The sequence below is a fragment of the Anabrus simplex genome, chromosome 5 (genome assembly GCF_040414725.1).
Source record: "Anabrus simplex isolate iqAnaSimp1 chromosome 5, ASM4041472v1, whole genome shotgun sequence".
In the NCBI taxonomy this organism is placed as follows: domain Eukaryota; kingdom Metazoa; phylum Arthropoda; class Insecta; order Orthoptera; family Tettigoniidae; genus Anabrus; species Anabrus simplex.
The window spans coordinates 370,440,969-370,458,506 of record NC_090269.1 but is presented as its reverse complement, the minus strand read 5'-3'; the positions used below and the strand labels follow the sequence as shown (position 1 = coordinate 370,458,506).

General features: G+C 41.7%; 1 protein-coding gene across 1 annotated transcript; it reads right to left on the bottom strand.

Moving 5' to 3' along the window:
* Positions 1 to 7,261: 7,261 nt before the first annotated feature.
* On the bottom strand, positions 7,262 to 16,760 carry LOC136874129 (ejaculatory bulb-specific protein 3-like). The gene is made up of 2 exons (XM_067147689.2): positions 16,546 to 16,760; positions 7,262 to 7,556 (listed from the first exon to the last, which is right to left on the bottom strand). Exons 1-2 carry the CDS (start codon positions 16,739 to 16,741, stop codon positions 7,360 to 7,362), a joined length of 393 nt encoding a protein of 130 aa, XP_067003790.2. The 5' UTR covers positions 16,742 to 16,760; the 3' UTR covers positions 7,262 to 7,359.
* Positions 16,761 to 17,538: the final 778 nt, after the last annotated feature.

Sequence of the window (17,538 nt, the reverse complement as noted above, 5' to 3'; positions counted from 1 at the left end):
GTTTGTTTTCTAGTGTGGGTTAGAACAAGTTGGTTACTTGAACATAAATATTCGGGAATTGCGGGAAAACACTTCGTAGATGTCCAGAGAAATCAAGCTGTGCGAAATGTACCCTGTAAGCAATCTCCGGACAGCATAATGGCTGGGTGTACTTGGACAGGGTTTTACCTGAAGCACATGACTGTAAATTACTGCCGGCCCCGTGGTGTAGGGGTAGCGTGCGTGCCTCTTACCCGGAGGCCCCGGGTTCGATTCCAGGCCAGGTCAGGGATTTTTACCTGGACCTGAGGGGTGGTTCGAGGTCCACTCAGCCTACGTGATTAGAATTGAGGAGCTATCTGACGGTGAGATAGCGGCGCCGGTCTAGAAAGCCAAGAATAACGGCCGAGAAGATTCGTCGTGCTGATCACACGACACCTCGTAATCTGCAGGTCTACGGGCTGAGGAGCGGTCGCTTGGTAGGCCAAGGCCCTTTTTGGTTTTGGTTTACATGATTGTAAAGAGGCACCACCTTTCTTCTACGAAACGATTCTGTAGGGGTTGCTTTTCACCTATAGAATCCTATAGAATGTGTTACCAAATATTTGGTGTTCGGAGATGTTCTGATATATAGCACTTTACGTCTGCATTTCAACCTCAGCCCAAGTCTCTGCAGCAATACTGCAATACTTCTGCATTTTTAAGCCGGGAAGCTGCATCGTTCCCTAGTAAGTGAAACTGAATCAGGTGCAGTAACGCTAACGCTTTAAGCTCATAGTCCCGATAAAAAGGGGAAAAAAATTCTGGTAGGAACTGTAGAGGCGTACTCATAATAAGGAGTTACGGGCTACGTTATTAATAAATTTGATATATTCAGCCGTACGAGTAAACTGGTTTTCATAGTGAGATCATGTGAGGTGAATGTTCGAGAATAGGTTACCTAGGATAATAATGGACTCGAGAATGAACAGTATTAGGAGAGTAAATCCATGTCGTCGATGGTCAGACAAAGTTTTGAATTATTTAGTAATAAGAACTGTGGAGGCCCAGGTTCGATTCCCGGCTCTGCCACGAAATTTGAAAAGTGGTACGAGGGCTGGAACGGGGTTCACTCAGACTCGGGAGGTCAACTGAGAAGAGTTGGGTTCGATTCCCACCTCAGCCATCCTGGAAGTAGTTTTCTACTTCTCCTCCAGGCAAATGCCGGGATGGTACCTAACTTAAGGCCACGGCCACTCCTTCCCTCCTCCTTGTCTATCCGTTCCAATCTTCCCATCCGCCGCAAGGCCCCTGTTCAGCATAGCAGGTGAGGCTGCCTGGGCGAGGTACTGGTCATCCTCCCCAGTTGTATCCCCCGACCATAGTCTGAAACTCTAGGTCCCTTTTGATTTTGCAGAAGGGGAATCGGAATTGAGGCGGTAGAGGTGGGATCCCTCGCTGAGTCCGAGGGAAAAGCCAACCCTGGAGGGTAAACAGATTAAGAAAGAAAGAAAGAAAGAAAGAAAGAAAGAATAAGAACTGTGGAATTAAACGAGGACAAAGAACTAGTTGCAAATAGAGGACCGTGAGGACTCCTAGTCAATTCACAAAGTTCTGCCGAGTGAACGCTGAAAGGCCTTACAGTCCATAATGAAGAGGTATATGTATGAAAGTAAAAGACCTAGGAATCCGCATTATGCATGCAGGTGACCCCTAACCGGTGCTGTGCTAGAATACTTGGCAAACAAATATACTTATTTTTTGTTATATACTATTCGTCGCAGCATGCCATGTACTATCCAGAGGAATAGGACAGATTTCGAACTGGAAGGAAAGCGTCCGTGCATGTAATTACGATATAGTCACAGAATTCGTCTGGCGTGAAAATGGCAAACCACAGAAAAACATCTTCAGGATTGCCGACAGCGGGTTTCGAACCCACTATCTCATAAGTGAAATCTAACTGATCTACACCCGGAACCGCGAATCCAACTCACTCGGTGGCCAACAATTCTGACGGGGATTCTAACAAGCGAGTTTTTCGAAGATTTACTAAAATGTTAAAGAAGACATTATATTGCCCGTCTCGAGAGACGACGGTTCCGCGATCAGATGAAAGGGAAGGGAGGAGTATTGCAATACTTTAGTGAAATGGCTTATATTTGAAAATGTACTTATTGAACAACGAGCAGCAACTGTCAAATAAACTCCTCTGCGTAGTAACATTAGACGGTAATGCCAACCATTCTTAAAGAGCTCACGACCGGGCGAGTTGGCCGTGTGGTTAGGGGCGCGCAGCTGAGAGCTTGCATCCGGGCGATAGTGGGTTTGAGCCCCACTGTAGGTAGTCCTGAAGATGGTTTTCCGTGGTTTCCCATTTTCACACCAGACAAATGCTGGGGCTGTACTTGAATTAAGTCCACGGCCGCTTCTTTCCCATTTCTAGGCCTTTCCTCTCCCATCGTCGCCATAAGTCCTACCTGTATCAGTGCTGCGTAAAGACATTTCTTTTAAAAAAATTTAAAAGAACTCATGCGCGACGCTGAGTGGCTCAGACTGTTGAGGCGCTGGCCTTCTGACCCCAACTTCGCAGTTCGATCATGGCTCAGTTGTGTGGTATTGGAAGGTGATAAAATACGTCAGCCTCATATTGGCAGATTTACTGCCACGTAACAGAACTCCTGCGGGATTACATTCCGGCACCTCGCTGTCTCCGAAAACCGTAAAACGTGGGACATATTAAGAACCCACGCATGAAAATCAAATGTTTCTAATAGATCGAGGGCCACAAAATATCAGTCTTAGGGCCGCCTGTTTGACAGCGCTGTTCTAAAGGAGTTTCGGAAACTGAGAATTTAACTTAGATAGAAAAGTTGTTTCAAGTGTGACCTTCAAATGTATGCTGGATAGTACATGGCATTCAGAGTTTACGACAATTCCTTTCCATCGCAGCGTATGTTAACGAAATTCTCACACCGATACAAGCACCACATCCATAGTGGTTTTACATTGACCACTATCACTTAACGCATGGTTATCATTGCGATATCAACAATCACACAAGTCTGAAATCGTGTTGGGTTCATTCATATACACTGTCAGAAAAAATATATCCAAACACCAAGAAGAGGTTCTGCTAGATTAACGAACGCTGGTATGCGTATTTATACATCTAAAATATGACGTTGGTTTAAATTTCCCACAAATCGTATTAGCATGGCGCTAACAGCGGCACCATGATATTACACATCAGGTTTGCTTTAAATACGGACTGTACTGTGCGAGAGTTTGATATTTTGCTTTATGTCGCCCCGACACACATAGGTCTTATGGTGACTATGGGATAGGAGTGGGAAGGAAGCGGCCGAGGCCTTCATTAAGGTATAGCCCCAGCATTTGCCTGGTATGAATGGGAAACTGTGCGAGAGTGCTAGTTACCTATGAGATTGGACGGTGTGACTTTGAGTGGGTCAAGAATGCCTTTACGACGACGAAGAGGCCAGTATCAACAGCTCATTGCGGTTAAACGAGGCCGTGTTTTTGGGCTACGTGAAAGTGAATTTTCCTCCCGCGCTATTAGAGAACGACTTTGCAGGGATGTCTCCACTGTGCATGCGTGCTGGCAGCAGTGGTCATGAGAAGGTACGCTCGCAAGAAGACCGGCCTCCGGACGTCCCCGTGGCACCACCGAGAGGGAGGATCGCCGTATTCGGCACGTGGCTGTGTCGCAGCGGACTGCATCTGCAGCAGCAATTTGAGCGGCAGTGGACACCACATTGTTCGAAATCGGTTACTTGAAGAACAGCTCCGAGCCAGACGCCCTGCGGCGTGCATTCCACTTAGCCCAAAACCACTGCCATCTACGACTTCAGTGGTGTCAAGCAGGAGCTCAATGGAGGATGGAGTGGAGGTCCGTTGTGTTTTCCGATGAAAGCCGGTTCTGCCTTGGTACCAGTGATGGCCGTGTGTTGGTTAGTACGAGGCCAGATGAGCGTCTACATTCAACCTGTTCGGCGGCGTCGACATATTGGACCTACATCGGGAGTTATGGTCTGGGGAGAAATTTCCTATGTCAGCAGGAGTACTCTCGTGGTTATCCCACGCACCTTGACTGCAGGTGTGTACGTCAGTCTGGTGATTCGACCTGTTGTGCTGCCATTCACATGAAAAGCATTACCGGGACGTGCTTTCCAACAGGATAATGCACGCCCGCATGCCGCTGTTGTAAACCAACGTACTCTACAGAGTGTCGACATGTTGTCTTGGGTTGGTCGATCCCCCCATCTGTCCCCAGTCCAGCACGTATGGGGCATCATTGAACGTCAGCTTCAGTATCATCCACAACCGGCATTAACCGTCTCTGTATTGACCGACCATGTGATACAGGCATGGAACTCCATCCCACAATTTGACATCCTGCACCTGTACGAGGCAACGTATGCCTGCATTCAACAGTCAGGCGATTACATCGGTTATTAATGGACCAGCACGACACATTTGCGATCGCTTTTATCGCACGGATTTTAACCTGTAGCCTTGTACCTTCAATTAATTAAATATGTTACCTCCACAAATAAATTGCCAATATTTCGGTATTCTACGTCCCTTATTTCGAGGAGTCTGGATATATTTTCCACCAGGGTGTATTGTACCGATTCCGGGATGAACAGTTACAGTATATAATATATAAGAACTTGGTCTGTGCATTGCTTAGACTTCAATCGGTTATTTAAGAAAGCGCACATTCGCCTTTTCCTACAAAATAGGCGTAATACACATTAAAATTAGACTTATTTCCGTCTTTCAGAGAGGAAGCATACACGTCCGCCTCATTATAAGTGTTTTACTGGGACCTTGAAAATTTTTCTCCTATCCTATTTTTAAAAGGTAGGACATATCTGAAGATCTTTAATAATAGGCATGACAAGACACTCTCTTGGATTTATTACTAACAGGGAGAATGTCCCTAAGTAGCTCTGATAAGTAATATTGTTAATAAGGACAATGTTATAAAATGTTCTGAATTTTGACTCTAATGTTTGAAGGGAAATTTAAAGTTGAAACTTAATTATTATAGTATTTTTAAATGTTGGTAAGCATTAAATAACCTCATTTTGTTACGTTTTTTATATAAAGAGTTTATTTATTTGAGAAATCGGACATGTCCAGAAACTTTCAGTCCCTCTACTTTGAAGACACTTTTATCAAAAATGATCAAAATGATTACAAAAAAAATTGATGAATACATGGTATAAAAAACGGATAAATATTTCATACATTAAAAGCTGTAGGCAGTTTTTCCAATTTACTGAAAACTAGTAGTGGTCATGTACGCTTTCTCAAACAGCCGATTCACTAAAAAAAGAATGGTATTTCTTTATCGGTAGTGCCCACAGTAAGAAGGAAATGCAATTTTCCATCATTTCTATATGTATGTAAGTACGCCCGTATTAACATTGTTTGTGTATGAGAATAAGCAATGACCCACTTGTTGTGCAGAATGACAGTCAGTGTATACCAGACTAAATTGCCGGATTATTATTAAGCGCAAGCAGTTTCAATTTCGTTTTAGTGAGGGGAAAGATAAACCATTTTGACTGAAATAAATGTTCCAAATATTTTCGTAAGAATGCAACATAGGCTGTATCCGTACGTGGTACCTCTTGTATACGGACACATTTGGACAATAATGTCACTGACATTCTGCTCCCAAGAGGGTGAGTTTGATCCAGGATAATGTCGGTGGTACTTGTGGGTGTGCAACACTCGTAACTCTGGCATCAACACGGTAAAGAACCTGCGTAGAAATTTACAGTGGCTAGAAATTCTTCCTTTTCTAGTTCCTCATTTGCTTCGGATGTCGGCTACACTCATGATAATTGTAGACTTAGCTCTGCTAATGGTATCTGGTCACAATCTGTCAGATTTTTTTTTTACCACGAGTCCATTGGGGTCCTCAAACTCTTCTCGAGGATCTTACCATGTTTTACTGGCTGAAATATTCGGTAGTTTCCTTCATTCCTCATTCGAAAATGTTTCAAAACTCCTTGAATTTGACGGCAACGAGCTGTTGTTTCGGCTGAATACTTCTGGTTAGGCATGTGGTCACCGATGATATTACAATTAGCCACCGATAAATTCAAATTATTTCAAACAGTTGATTTTCTATCTGAATCTCTGGTCAGTGACCAGAACTCAATTCCATACAAAAACAAAGGGAGTAAGTAACATTTAACTATCATGATTTTCACAGCTAAGGCCAAGGATACTTCCTTCCCATTACTACCCTTTTCCTATCGCATCGTAGCCATAAGACCTACCTGTGACGTCGCGAAGTAAAGCAAATTAAGAAAAATCCGGGAAGGTCAATAGAGTAAATGTCTTATTTTCTTAAAAGTAGATTTCGATTTTTTCAGCAGTTGAATGGATATTAAAAGTATTATGATTTTTAGGACAGAAGTCGAGCTGTGTAGGTCAACACCCATGCAGATCATGGCTAACCTTATTAAATTAATAACTATGGATTCAAGGACTATACATTCAAAGGTAGATTCAAAGGTAGCATATAAGTCTCTGGTATGACCCCAACTAGAGTATGGTTCCAGTGTATGGGACCCTCACCAGGATTACTTGATTCAAGAACTGAAAAAAATCCAAAGAAAAGCAGCTCGATCTGTTCAGGGTGATTTCCGACAAAAGAGCAGCGTTACAAAAATGTTGCAAAGTTTGGGTTGGGAAGAATTGAAAGAAAGAAGAAAAGCTGCTCGACTAAGTGGTATGTTCCGAGCTGTCAGAGGAGAGATGGCGTGGAATGACATTAGTAGACGAATAAGTTTGCGTGGCGTTTATAAAAGTAGGAAAGATCACAATATGAAGATAAAGTTGGAATTCAGGAGGACAAACTGGAGCAAATATTCATTTATAGGAAGGGGAGTTAGGGATTGATATAACTTACCAAGAGAGACGTTCAATAAATTTCCAATTTCTTTGAAATCATTTAGGAAAAGGCTAGGAAAGCAACAGATAGGGAAACTGCCACCTGGGCGACTACCCTAAATATAGATCAAGATTGATTGATTGATTGATTGATTGATTGATTGATTGATTGATTGATTGATTGATTGATTGATTGATTGATTGATTGATTGATTGATTGATTGATTGATTGATTGATTGATTGATTGATTGATTGATTGATTGATTGATTGATTGATTGATTGATTGATTGATTGATTGATTGATTGATTGATTGATTGATTGATTGATTGATTGATTGATTGATTGATTGATTGATTGATTGACATAAAGGTGAAGAGTGTTTTATTTTCAAATTATCTACAAAATCAACAAGTATTTTCGTGAGAGAATTTTCAAATTTTGCCTCAACATTCGATCAGTGTTTTACACGTTGATGCCGCGCTTCCTGGCTTCCTCCTCGTACTTCTTGGTGTACGCTCCAGTGGGGTCCCACTTGGCCTTCAGCTTCTTCCAGGCGTCAGCGTTGTTCTCGATGATCCATTTGATGACCTTCTCTGCCTTCTCCTTCTGTTTGTCGGTACATTTCTTACATTCAGTAGCCAGAGCATCAGGAAGGGCACCTGGAACAGGACATTAAGAGAATGAGAACAGCATGTGGCATAAATTAATTTAATTAATTAAAATAGTTTGCAATGAACGTTAAAGTTAAAGATGACAAGCACGAAATTCTAGGGGTATGGCTCATTTCTAAAGATAATAGGCAACTAGATGTCTTTGGAGTGTACAGTCCAGGAAAGGGTAGCGCAGATGCTGATTCAGAATTATTTGATAAGATGATCAGCTATGTGGGAAACGGTAAGGAAAGGAACGTGATCATAGCGGGTGATCTCAATTTACCAAATGTCAATTGGGAATGTAATGCGAACGACAGGAAGCATGACCAACAAATGGCAAATAAGTTAATATGAGAAGGGCACCTGATTCAGAAAGTGATGGAACCAACTAGAAGTAAGAATATTCTGGATGTGGTGCTGGTAAAACCAGATGAGCTCTATAGAGAAACCGAAGTAATAGATGGTATTAGTGATCACGAAGCTGTTTTTGTGGTAATTAAAATGTAAAAGAAAGGAAGAGATTAAAATTAGGACTGTTAGGCAGTATCATATGGCTGATAAAACAGGCATGAGGGAGGTTTTATTAAGCAACTATGATCGGTGTAAAACGGTAAATAAAAATGCAAACAGATTCTGGGATGGGTTTAAAGCAATTGTTGAGGAATGTGAAAATAGGTATGTACCTTTAAAGGTGGTAAGGAATGGTAAATATCCACTATATTATAACAGGGAAGTAAAGAGACTAAGAAGGAGGTGCAGGTTGGAAAGAAATAGAGTTAGAAATGGCTGTGGAAGAAAGGAGAAACTGAAGGAACTTACTAGGAAATTGAATCTATCAAAGAAGTCAGCTAGGGATAACATGATGGCAAGCATAATTGGTGGCCACACTAATTTTAGTGAAAAATGGAAGGGTATGTATAGGTACTTTACGGCAGAAACAGGTTCTAAGAAGGACATTCCAGGAATCATTAATGAACAAGGGGAGTGTGTATGCGAGGATCTTCAAAAGGCAGAAGTATTCAGTCAGCAGTATGTAAAGATTGTTGGTTACAAGGATAATGTCCAGATAGAGGAGGTGACTAATACTAAAGAAGTATTAAAATTTACCTATGACAGCAATGACATTTACAGTAAGATACACAAGTTGAAAACTAGAAAAGCTGCTGGAATTCATAAGGTTTCGGGGGACATACTAAAGACAATGGGTTGGGATATAGTACCATATCTGAAGTACTTGTTTGATTATTGTTTGCATGAAGGAACTTTAGCAAATGAATGGAGAGTTTCTATAGTAGCCCCTGTATATAAAGGAAAGGGTGATAGGCATAAATCTGAAACTTACAGGCCAGTCAGTTTGACATGCATTGTATGTAAGCTTTGGGAAAACATTCTTTATGATTATATAAGACATGTTTGCAAAATTAATAATTGATTTGACAGAAGGCAGTTTGGGTTTAGGAAAGGTTACTTCACTGAAGCCCAACTTGTAGGATTCCAGCAAGATATAGCAGATATCCTGGATTCAGGAGGTCAGATGAACTGTATTGCGATTAACTTACCTAAGGCATTTGATAGGGTAGATCATGGGAAACTACTGGCCAAAATGAGTGCAATTGGACTTGACAAAATAGTGACTGAATGGGTGGCTCTGTTTCTAGAAAACAGAACTCAGAGAATTAGAGTAGGTGAAGCTTTATCTGTCCCTGTAAACATTAAGAGGGGATTTCCTCAAGGCAGTATTATTGGACCTTCATGTTTTCTTATATATATATCAATGATATGTGTAATGAAGTGGAATCAGAGATAAGGCTTTTCGCAGATGATGTTATTCTGTACAGAGTAATAAATAAGTTACAAGATTGTGAGCAACTGCAAAATGACCTCAATAATGTTGTGAGATGGACAGTAGGCAATGGTATGATGATAAATGGGGATAAAAGTCAGGTTGTGAGTTTCACAAATAGGAAAAGTCTTCTCAGTTTTAATTACTGCGTTGATGGGGTAAAAGTTCCGTTTGGGGATCATTGTAAATACCTAGGTATAAATATAAGGAAAGATCTTCATTGGGGTAATCACATAAATATGATTGTAAATAAAGTGTACAGATCTCTGCACATGGTTATGAGAGTATTTAGGGGTTGTAGTAAGGATGTAAAGGAGAGAGCATATTTGTCTCTGGTGAGACCTCAACTTGAGTATGGTTCCAGTGTATGGGACCCTCACCAGGATTACTTGATTCTAGAACTGGAAAAAATCAAAAAGAAAGTAGCTCGATTTGTTCTGGGTGATTTGCGGAAAAAGAGTAGCGTTACAAAAATGTTGCAAAGTTTGGGCTGGGAAGACTTGGACGAAAGTAGATGAGCTGCTCGAATAAGTGGTATGTTCCGAGCTGTCAGTGGAGGGATGGCATGGAATGACATAGACGAATAAGTTTGAGTGGTGTCTTTAAAAGTAGGAAAGATCACAATATGAAGATAAAGCTGGAATTCAAGAGGACAAATTGGGGCAAACATTCGTTTATAGGAAGGGGAGTTAGGGATTGGAATAACTTACCAAGGGAGATGTTCAATAAATTTCCAATGTCTTTGCAATCATTTAAGAAAAGGCTAGGAAAACAACAGATAGGGAATCTGCCACCTGGGCGACTGCCCTAAATGCAGATCAGTAGTGATTGATTGTTATTGATTGTAATAAATTATATCTGTGTTATGTAATTCATGTATTTAAAAAATTCAACGTTTGCGGCACTGCTTTTAACGTACTGTAAAAGTGTAATGATTCCAAAATCCTAGGAGAGACATACACGTGGCCCACTTCTTTAAAATTTTGAGCCTTGCGTTTCACTTTTATCTATTTCTGTATTTATAGCTATTTCTCGACTACTTTTTCTCCGCTTTATCCAGGCCAGCAGTCGGCTGAAGCATAGGCTCTCCTATATTTTTCCTTCTACCTTACATCGTCGTCCCGAAATCCTTTATCATTTAAAATCATCCACGATCCTGTTTCTCAAAGCCAGTCTTCCTGGTGATCTCTTTCCTGCCACCCCTTTATCCGAAACTCTCTTCACGGTCTCTTTTGTTCTTCTTCCTTACGATATGACCACAGAATCTCAATGTGGTTGCCTTATCTTCTCTGTGATGACAATAACGTCGGTTTTTCTGAAACATCTTCGCTTTTTAGTCATTCTCTCAGTGACATACTCATCGTTCATTTCAACATTCTTATGTCTATTTTTTAAATGTATCTCATCACTTTTTCCTCTCGCAGATTCTTCTTCTCCATAACTCAGTTTTCTTATTGTACTTGTTTTCCGCTTTCAACTCTAAACTTACAAATTCTCTCTCCCTCCCCCTTTGATATTCCATTCATTAACGGCCTGCTCACGTTCTATATCACTCCTCTCATTTTTGGAAGGTTAGGGACTCTTCTTGAGTCATAGGGTTATTTTTATTTCCCCTCATACTGATATTACTAACGGCAAAACAAAAAAATATACTCGACCACTTATCCAGCGAGCTAAGGAAGGTGTTAAGTGGATATTTGTCGCCATGAACTGTGGAAGCATCGCGTATAGGAAGAGATAGCCAATGAGAGACTTACAGGGTTTGTAACTCCATACTCGGCCATAAACTAACTTGGTTGCATCCCCATCGTCTGATCCAGGTAAAAAGGAAGTCCGAATTCTTGCCCGAATGGTCATAGTTACGGTCTTCGGTTCAGAGGGCCCCGGGTTCGATTTCTGACCATGTCGGTAATTTTATCCACACCTAGTTAATTCCTGTGGCTCGAGGACAAGGACTGTATGTGTTTTGCTGAGTGCAAACTGCTTTATATTCACACAATACACCACACTACCGACCATCTAAGAAACAAAATCCCCTGCACATGAGGAAGGGCATCCGGTCGTAAAGCTCGGCCAAGTGCGCATGTGCGACACATTTTGCGCCTGTGACTTTATCAAAACGTTCGTAAAATGGCAGAACAACATGAATAAAATATATATTAGAGTGTCCATCTCGGTAGCGTAAAGGTTAGTGCTAATAGCTACCAATCCCGAAGGCTCTGGTTCAATTCCCGGTACTGCCAGAGATGTATTAATTGCAGGAGGGTTGGTATGTGGTTGAAATGGTACATGCGGCTCACCTCCATTGGGGGTGTGCTTGAAAAAAACTGCATCACCCCGGGGTGAGGAATCGAGTTTACTTATCGTAGACTTCTAACAACTACAGATAGCATATTTTATGGTTTCAATGTTGTACACTACTCCAATCCAGATTATTACCGCTGAAGACAACATGATGGACAGCAGTGTTCGATTCTGACTGAGATGAAATACTGTGGTTCGTTAAAAAATTATACCCGTAATATTCAAAGAATTGTTTTGACTGATACGGCTGGAGGAAGGAGTAGGCCTATTGCACGTGCCATTGAACGATGTTATCACATTCCTGCATTCCTTTCTCCGTCCCTTTGCTTTCGGATCACTTGATCGTTCGTTCATCCCGCTGTGTTCTGTTGTTCATAACTCAGAAGTGAGAGGACCTAGGAAAGGTTTTCATTCCCCTCCCCGGGCGGGGCAACTAGAAAGTGACGCTTTCTCTCTGGCCAGGGGATTCGGCGGCTTTGGTGGATTGATGGAGTTGGAAGAGGGGATGAGGGATTTTTTCCTGTGAAGGAGTGAGAGGTTCGGCAAGTCCATCTTATACGAGCTGGCGAGCAAGCTTATCTCCATAGCAACCGCAGTGGGTCCGTCCACATTTCCACGGCAACCGTACACCCTTCTCCCTTCTCCCCGACCAAGCAGGCAGTAAACGGTCCTCCGTCTAAGAATTTTAGAACGCATCTTTCAATATTACGACTATAAAACGACATGTATGAGCTTCTTCTCCTTCTTCTTCTTAATCTGTTTACACTCCGGGGTTGGTTTTTCCCTCGGACTCAGCGAGGGATCCCACCTGTACCGCCTCAAGGGCAGTGTCCTGGAGTGTGAGACTTTGTGTCGGAGGATACAACTGGGGAAGGTGACCAAGACCTCACCGAGGCGACCTCACCTGCTACGTTGAACAGGGGCCTAGTAGGGGGATGGGAGGAATGGAAGTGATAGACAAGGAATAAAGAAGGAAGCGGCCGTGGCCTTAAGTTAGGTGCCATCCCGACATTTCCCTGAAGGAGAAGTGGGAAACAACGGAAAATCACTTCGAGGATGGCTAATGTGGGAATTTAATCCATCTCTACACAGTTGAGATCACGAGGATGAGTGGTCCCCACTCCAACCCTCATACCACTTTTCAAATATTCGTGGCAGAGCTGGGAATCGAACCTCGGCCTCCAGGTTGGCAGGTAATGACGCTAAGCACTACACCACAGAAGCGAACCATGTATGAGCTACGAGAATATTTTCCCCTTTAAGTCCTTAATATTATATCTTCTCTCTAGTGACTTTCTTGCCAATTCTTTCTAACTGTCACTTGTTATACGAAGTACTTCATAATATTTACATTTCCACACCGGAAATGAAATATACAAACGTGTAATAAACTCAATGTAGCACATTGAACAACTATTGTTTTTCAGGGTCACAAATCACAACAATCATAATAACGAGAACGAGTCTGGTTCATCAAGCTCTCTCTCTCTCTCTCTCTCTCTCTCTCTCTCTCTCTCTCTCTCTCTCTCTCTCTCTCTCTCTGTGTGTGTATGTGTGTGTGTGTTAGTGTTAGGGACTCAGCGAGGGATCCCACCTCTACCGCCTCAAGAGCAGTGTCCTGGAGCTTCAAACTCTGGGTTGGGGGATACAACTGGGGAGGATGACCAGCACCTCGCCCAAGCGGCCTCACCTGCTATGCTGAACAGGGGCCTTGCGGGGGGATGGGAAGATTGGAAGGGATAGACAAAGAAGAGGGAAGGAAGCGTCCGTGACCTTAAGTTAGGTACCATCCCGGCATTTGCCTGGAGGAGACGTGGGAAACCACTTCCAGAATGGCTGAAGTGGGAATCGAAACCCCCTCTAATCAGTTGACCTCCCGAGGCTGAGTGGATCCCGTTCCAGCCTTCGTACCACTTTTCAAATTTCGAGCAGAACCGGGAATCGAACCCGAGCCTTCGGGGGTGGCAGCTAAGCACAGTGACCACTACACCACAGAGGCGGACCCTCTAGCAGGTTAACAATATTAATTTGCCAACATTTCTTGACTACGGACATTCATTTATCCATTATCAGGTTAATAATCCTTACTTCCTAACCAGGCTGCTTGGCAGTAGCATAAAAAGGCGTTCAAGTATAAGTGAAGCGTCTAGTTGGACGTTGTAGGCGAAAAACTGCACGTAAGCACACCAGAAACGTTCTTACTCCTGTGAGTATTTTCAGATATGCTGTCTACATTTAGCCGGGCTAAGTGGCTCAGGCGGTTGAGCGCAGGCCTTCTGACCCCAACTTGGCAGGTTCGATCCTGGCTCCGTCCGGTATACTAAACAACGCGTTAGACAAGTTCAGGCTAAAAATAAATACAAAGAAAGAGAAAATGATGGTCGTTCAAAAGAAGAAGACTAAGTTGAAAACAAACATTAAAATGTGTTCAAAATCTATATGAAGGACACCATTTGGTTGATAACATCGTATTCAACCACAGTTACCTGTGTATTTTCCCCGTACAATCAATTTGTTGAGTAAGAAGTGAAAGAGCATTTAATTAATTGTGACAGCAATTTGGAAAAACTGTAAGAATAATATTACTGACAGTGTCGAACTACTTATGAATTGAGCTGAGTATGTGCCGATGTAGCAGGCTCACAGTCTGAGTTTTGGTGGCTTTATGGGAAATCACGACCAAATGTGAAGTAGGCCTACTACCATTTCAGCCTAAAGAGATTCCATTTAACACAACTTGATCATTATTCACACTCATATAAGACATACACGTAAACATTTGGACTTAATATAGGCTACATTTTCCGTTTCAGAGAGCGGGTTACAAGATTGTAAAAATGAAATGTATATTTCCACAGTCATTGATGCGAAGTTCAATTATCTCATCCAATTTATTTGCCTCTTATCAGAAAGTAATTGAACAACAGAGTCCTATTGTTCTTCTAGACTTCCAAAAAGTTATCGTGAGGTTCCACTATCTTAATCAGTAATCATTTACTGTATATACGAAGCAACGAAACCAATATATCGCTGATGAGTGTATCAGCACCAAAACGGTGAATTTTAGTGATTCTCCTACACTTGATTTCATTATATACCCACGCAGACATGGCAATACAAGGGGGAGTGTTAATAATAATAATAATAATAATAATAATAATAATAATAATAATAATAATAATAATAATGAATTTACGTCCCGTTAACTACTTTTGCTGCTTTTGGAGGCACCGCGGTGCCAGAATTTCGTCCCGCAGGACTTCTTTTACGTGCCAGTTTACCTACCAACAACTGTGCACTTCTCGAATACCACTGGACTGGGCCATGTTGGAATCTTCCAAGTAGGGCTCAGAAGATCAGCGCTCTATTGTCTGAACCACTCGGCCCGGCAAAATTTTCACTAGATTAAGCTCGGTAGCAAGTGGGATATATATATAATATTCATGACCTCCTTTGCCCCAGACTTAATCTGATAGTTCCGTTGAAGTTTGTGTGAAATCCAGGGCTATAAATATCTCTAGACGTAAATATTTCGTTCGTTAATATTCCTATTTCTTGACAGGGATTCAAACTCCCTTGTTTCTTTTAATGCAAATCATACGCTGGTTTCTAAATCGTGCGTTATATCGGCGTAAAAATCTGAGCGGTGTATGTTGTCAACTGCTAGGTTGATGTCACAAATTAATATTATTTTGGTGACCTAAATGTTTCAGGAAAAACGATTTGTATGGTTTTAAACCAAACGTCTGTATTTCTGTGGAACACTAGTAAGAGACCAACTATGTCTCATAGCATCTCAGGTCTGACTTGCAGGATCAAACCACGATGGAGGGGGTTTACATTGAATTGTAACAGACCAAGTCTCCTGTAGCATTCTAGCGTTCCGTAGTCTCGAAAATGTTACATGTTACAATTATTATTCTTTCCGATTAAGCCTGCTGAAGACCAATTTCAATCCAGTTCTTCATACTTTGTTGTTTTCTCTTCCGTTCCTTCCAATATTCCTTCATGTTATTATGATGTGTTATTATTTGAAAATAGCCGCGATGAGATGCTCAGACGGTTAAGGCATTGGCTTTCTGAGCCCAAGTTGCCAGGTTCGAGGCTGGTACTTGAAGGTACTCAGTACGTCAGCCTCGTATCGGCTCGTTAAGGAACTGCTGTGGGGCAAAATTATGGCACCTCAGCGCCTCCGAAAACCGTAAAATGTAGTTATTGGGACTTACAACCAATAACATTATTATTATTATTATTATTATTATTATTATTATTATTATTATTATTATTATTATTATTATTATTATTATTATTATTATTATTATTATTACTATGTGAAAATACAGTTCTCCGTTCAGTAAATGACTTATCCTGCAACTCCATGGGTAAAAAATAAACATGTTACTTCTCTGAGATATTCTAGCCGTTACGTCCTTCAGTTACCTTCTCATCTCCACACTATCAGGTTAGTAAACGCTGGATTGGATTCCATTTATCACTAAACGAAACTAAACCAAATGAAACACAGTGGCGGTTTAGCTCTTGTAGATCTTGGTCTACCAAGTGACCACTGTTGGGTGACGCGTGGTCAGCGCAATTAGTTTCCTAAGCGTTATTCTTGGCCTTCTAGACAGGAGCCACTATATCCACTACATCGAGTGGATCTTAATACGGGCCAAAGGTACATGTAGAAATCCCCCATCTAGCCAGCAATCAAAACTATGGCCTTAAGGTCACGGGCAAACTTGTCAGATCTTCCTCTGATAAATATCATGAAGGTATCTAATTCTCGTTACCTTTCCCTTTCAAGTGACTCTCATCGCTATTTCTCTAATTACAAGTTGTACTTACTTCTGAGCGCCTTGCCTTCCTCTGCACAGCCCTTGTCGTCGTCAGCCAGCAGACAATCCAAGTACACCTTCCTCAAGCGCTCATTGCTGAGGATCTCGTCCACGTTGATGTTGTCCCACTTGGTGGTGTAGGTGTCCTCAGCCAGGACGACAGCCACGGTGGCGAGGAGGACGCACAGTGCCAGTACTCGATTCATGTTGATAAGACAGTGTATGATGTTGTGCGACCTACACATACTTATATACCACACCTCCGTTACGCAGAGTAAAAAGAAGGGAAAAAATTCAGCCGGCAATGCAACAAACCAAGGCCGCAATGTATGTATGCGTTCATCGCAATCCGTGTTTGTTTTGTTGTTACTCCTATAAGAAACTTGCCCGTCACTCATGAGAGCCAATCATTTGACCCTAAAATTTACGACCTTACTGGAATCGTCTGACATTGAAAAACTTGCTCCTTCTGGGTATAATATTGACGTCACTGAAGGATTCGACTGATATTCAAACTTCACGTTCGAAATACAAAACAAAGATGACAGCTATTCTCTTACTCATGTCTAAGCAGTAAGAACCGCGAGCGAGATCACTAAGCCCTAATGAACTTAGGTAAAACCGATTTATTGGAGTCACAGGTTGACTGGTATTTTCCGCCATAGAATTAGGTATGTGTCCACGGATACTCATGAACTAGAGAAACATTTTAATAAGTTATAGAGAAAAACCAAATTCATTTACGTAGAAACCTTGACATCTCCTGAAGAAACTGGATGTAATAACTATGACTTCTACTAACACTAAACGCAGTGGAGGTATAGGTTACTTTAAGTGCAAAAAAAAGAAAACAGGGAAAGTCAACTATCAACCAACTAGTTTTTTTTTTATTTTAAAGATTTACGGTACAACTAAAAAAGGACATTTTATTGTCGCTGAGTCTCCATCAGTCTCACGAGATCACCGTTCGCCGATCTGATGAGGTGAAGTAGAAGGAATATCG

Coding starts and splice junctions, on each gene's coding strand:
- LOC136874129 (XM_067147689.2), bottom strand. CDS start 16,741: ATGAATCGAGTACTGGCACTGTGCGTCCTCCTCGCCACCGTGGCTGTC. Junction 7,557..16,545: donor GGAAGGCAAGGCGCTCAGAA/GTAAGTACAACT, acceptor GTCCTGTTCCAG/GTGCCCTTCCTGATGCTCTG.